The sequence below is a fragment of the Cynoglossus semilaevis genome, chromosome 10 (assembly GCF_000523025.1).
Source record: "Cynoglossus semilaevis isolate Cse_v1.0 chromosome 10, Cse_v1.0, whole genome shotgun sequence".
NCBI classification, from domain to species: Eukaryota; Metazoa; Chordata; class Actinopteri; order Pleuronectiformes; family Cynoglossidae; genus Cynoglossus; species Cynoglossus semilaevis.
In genome coordinates this window covers 18,480,445-18,485,061 of record NC_024316.1, presented here as the reverse complement: position 1 = coordinate 18,485,061, position 4,617 = coordinate 18,480,445, and the positions used below count along the sequence as shown (strand labels likewise).

The following is a 4,617-nucleotide window of genomic DNA, read 5'->3' as shown; positions in this document are numbered from 1 at the left end:
TCATCATCATCATCTTCATCATCTTCATCATCTTCATCACCACTCACTCTGCTTTAGTTAATGGATATTTTTAAACTGACATGGAACAGTGGGGAAGTGGTCGAGTCACTGATCTGAACCCCAGTGGTAACTGATGGTACTACAGTTTCACCCCTCCCATAACCCCAGTTAACCCTGATTGGCTCCGTAACCCTGAACAGGACTGTGCTGTAGAAAAACAACGAGTAGATGTGATTGTAATTACTGTATGACACATACCTACCAGTAGGGGGCCAAGTGTCACAGGACGGTCTTTTAACTCTGACAGATAATCAATATGGCGATTCAGGTCAGAGACGTTTCAGACGTTATGACCTATTTGAAATGTTTTATGACAGCTGAGGAGTGGGTCACATGGTCACGTGGTCACATGGTCACATGGTCACATGGTCACATGGTCACATGGTCTGCCTTTGACCGTGATCGATGACTGAGTGACGGCTTCTCTCAGTGGACGACTGTGTTCCTTGTGTGTCATTGGTCGTGTGTGTGTGTGTGTGTGGGTCACTGTTAGCGTTAGCGTTAGCTAATGCACATCCAGAGGTGCTAATAATTCCTGCTCAGCTCATTGGCTCCTCCGCGCTCTTCATTTGTGGTGACATCATCATCCCTCAGTTGCTGAGCTCTGATTGGATCTCCTGAAGAACAGACAAGTCGTCAGTGATGAAGGGAATCACTTTGATCTGTTGACAAATTGGTGACAACACTTGGTGGCGCTAAGTATGTTGTTCCTCTGGGAATCGAACCCTGACCCTCTCTGCTTTTGAGGCTAATCGCTAACACTACGTCTTCTTGGATAACTTTTTAAATTTTAGAGTTTTTTAAGGCTGCTGTAGATGGCGCTGTTGTTGACGTACACAGAGAAAGAGAAAACTTTTCACAAATATTTGTGAAATCATTGTTTGTTGTTATGTTTTATTTATTTATTTCTGGGGTTTTTTTGTTTTGTTTTTTTTTTACCTTCCTCCTCAGAGTCCAGAGCTGGTCGTTTATATGTGACCTTTGTCCGACCAGGTTAGTCTCACTGGGAATAGAATCCGTTTCCTGCCGGTCGGAATTCTTCTTTTACCCAGGAGCGCGTGGGCTCGCTGACCTTTGGATCAAACCGCTGACCTTTAGGTTAAGACACCGGTCATCAATCACCGCCTGTCCCCGGGTCCAATAAGTCCAGATGAAATAGTCAAGCTAGCATTAGCTCCCCCTCCTGGTGGTTCAGCCGGGTCGGTCTGAGTCGTGTTTGTGTCTCGTTGTTGTTGATGAAACTGTTGGATTCATTTTGTCGTCTTTTGTCGTCTTGTTGTCCAGATCCGCTCCGACCAGGACCAGGACATCTCCATCAGGTACAGCATCACCGGGGTGGGGGCCGACCAACCTCCCAACGAAGTGTTCAACATCGACCCCGTCCTCGGAAAGATGTTCGTCACCAAACCGCTCGATCGAGAACATCGCTCTTCCTACCATGTGAGTGGAGCAACCGTGTCTTCACCGAGACTCGGCCAAACGAGGACGACTGACCTGCTAGCATCTAACGTGTAATCAGTTTTTTAAGCAGGAAAATGAACATTAGCGTTTGTGGTTTTTTAAGGAGGAAAATGAACATTAGCGTTTTATTTTGAGAGGCTAGGCCAAGCTAACAATGCTAATGGTGGCCTAGTATGTAGAAGTTTATTCTGAGAGGATAAGCCAAGCAAACCGTGCTAGTGGTTGGCTATTATATAGCACTTTATTTTGATAGGCTAGGCCAAGCTAACCATGCTAATAGGCTATTATGTAGCTTAGTATGTCTTATTTTGAGCCTCTAAAATGACTGAAACAGTTCATTTTCAGTGACTCTGGAGGTTTTTTTTTTGTTAGCATATGTAGCTACTACACCTATAGGAATAAAGAACTGTTGTATTCAAATATTCCACTTTACAAAATGACATCACAGAGTTTAGGGACCGACTTTGTGCTCACTTGTTTTTCTTCGTAAAGCACACAAGGTCAAAGTGAAGATAATTGTTGTCTTAGCCGTTTAAACCTGGCCAATCAGGACCGAGCTCAGACTCTCGGCGTCCGCTCTTTTCGCTCTTATCTCTGTGTGAATTCCTCGTCTTCGCCGAACGCGGACCAACTTTCTTTTTGCGTTCTGTTTTTCGTCCTCTGTCTTTTGAAGATAATACCTTTAATGTAAACCCAGAATTACACTGAGCCTTTTTTTAAACATGGTGGTAATCTCTCCGACCGCTGCTGTTATTGAATCAGGCTGTGGGTGCAGCCCGGGTGGTGGGAGTGGGGGGGGGCGAGGGGCCTTGGTTGGTGCAGATAAAACACTTGGCTTCAAGTCTGTTACAGCAGCAGCCCAGCCCTCGGACTCTGGGTCCAGGACTCGTCCGACAACAGAGGGAGAGAAAAGTCAAATTAACCTCTGAGAGACACCGGAGCTGTATGGTGGTGGGAGGAGGCGGCCGTGGTTGGAGGAGATCCTTCACCTCTCAAACGAGGAGAAGTCGATCTGTAATGCTTTTTATTCTATTTGCTGCTGAAATGAGCCTGGAGGCTATTTCACTTATCTGACCATCAGGCTGTTGCCGCGGCCACGCCGCAGCGTTCCCATCAGGCTCCATCAGATAAACCCAAACATCCACCCGTCTCTCCCTCCACGCTGAAGGAAAATGTCCGCTCCCATTACGCTCGGCTTCTGTTTTTATTTGCCCAGCTCCCTGGGTACCCCCCCCCCACCGACCCCCCGATGCTTCCTTGATATTCTTAGCATCAATTTGTCAGACGTTACGATCGACGATGCTGATAAAAAAATAAATATTAATGAACCAGATCTGGTCAGGATCCAGATGTGGTGTGAATTATATTTCTGGACCAAACCACGGAGCGTCCCCAAAGGAAATATCTGTCAGGACGTCCACTGAATAAGTCATGTCCAGGGATGAGTCCGTCCCACCGATGTGGTGATGTGAGTCAAAACAGCTGGAAAATGACGCAAGACCTCGGCTCTGACAGGCCGCACGGGCCGGGCTTCAACCTTGGTAACGGTTGGTAAATAAACAAACCGTCAACAACGCTCCGCTCCGTATTCACCTCGACACGAGGAGGAAGGAAAATCCACTGGTCTGGGAATATAGAATTCACAGCATCCGCTCTTTGATCTTTCTTCCTTTTTAATTTGGGAAGTGAATCTGGAGATTTGTGGATTTTTATTGATGAAATAAACAAAAAACAAAACAAAAACTCAAAAATATCATGAAATTAAATGTTAGGAAATATGTTGATTTTAATTCATTATTAATAATCACCCTGGTTCCGTTGGGTAGCGGTTAGCCTCTCTCTCTGTCACTGTCTCTCTCTCTCTCTCTCTCTCGGTTTTAAACTTTCCATTAAAAAAGTTTCTTTTCCATTTCGACTAAGATTTTTTTTTAAAACAACAACAACTTCTGTGAACATGGTGTAACGGTGATAAGACGTCCAGACAAAGAACAACAACAACAACAACAACAACAGTTCCTTTTTTTTTTCTTTTTTCTTTTTTTTTTCTACAAGTCAATAATAATCTTTCACACCGAACTAAAGAAACGGAACCGAGTTTTTATTTAATGATGATTTTTGATGCGGCGGGTGAAGGTGTTCAAAGGCCTCGGTGTGTGAGATTAAGGGTCGCTTTGAAAACGTTTACTTTGAAGAACAACAACAAAGAAAATAAAGTAAAGTGTCATATTTAACACTGTGGGTAAAGACAGTGACAAATACTACAGAAATATACAGTAGAACCTGCTGGAAAATACTCTGACACGTACTGCAATAAATAAACTTTAATCTTCTTCAATGAAGCCGGAGTTTTTTTACCTTCTCCATTTATAATAATAGTCAATAATAATCGGAGGTTCTAAACCTGTGGTCTGTGTCCCTCTCTGTGTCCCTCAGTTGCGGGCCCACGCCGTGGACATGAATGGGAACCAGGTGGAGAACCCCATCGACCTGTACATCTTTGTCATCGACATGAACGACAACAGGCCGGAGTTCAAGAACCAGATCTACAACGGTTCAGTGGACGAGGGTTCTAAACCAGGTTTGGACACCTTTCTCTTAATTCTGTTTTTTTTTTCTCTCTCTGACCTCAAACAGTGACAAAAACAACACTTTTTTTCCTAAAACATTTTCATTCTGAATGACGGAATCTAAAACAACTGCTGCCCCCTGTTGACTAAGGTGATGGGGTAAATACAGAACACGTTGACATCGACTCCAGTAAAAACCAAGGCTAGAAATAAAGTCAAAAATGTTTAAATACTTTTCGCTGCCCTACGTTTTTTGGGACGTGACTGGAGACGACTTCAGTGTTCAGCACCCTGGACAGTTCTCCCAGCCATCACAATCATTCACACTCACATTCATGAGAGCTCTGTACAGACAGACTCGAACCTGTGACCCTCTCGCTGTAAGGCAGGTGCCTGAACCAACTCTCCACCATTTAAACCAATAGAGAGAGTGTAATTCTCCATCCGTTTAAATCGTTTTTTTTCAGACCTTTATATAGTACACAGTACTTCAATATAAAGTATTACTCCCCCCTCCCCCCGTACTGCC

General features: G+C 44.2%; 1 protein-coding gene across 1 annotated transcript in view; it reads left to right on the top strand.

Annotated features, from left to right (window-relative positions):
• Positions 1-738: 738 nt before the first annotated feature.
• LOC103385445 (cadherin-4) overlaps positions 739-4,617 on the top strand; it is a 20,589-nt gene continuing 16,710 nt past the window's right edge. Inside the window, 2 exon segments of the mRNA XM_025058993.1 lie at positions 739-1,500; positions 3,955-4,099. Coding sequence (XP_024914761.1) covers positions 1,453-1,500; positions 3,955-4,099 — 193 coding nt within the window. The 5' untranslated portion in view covers positions 739-1,452.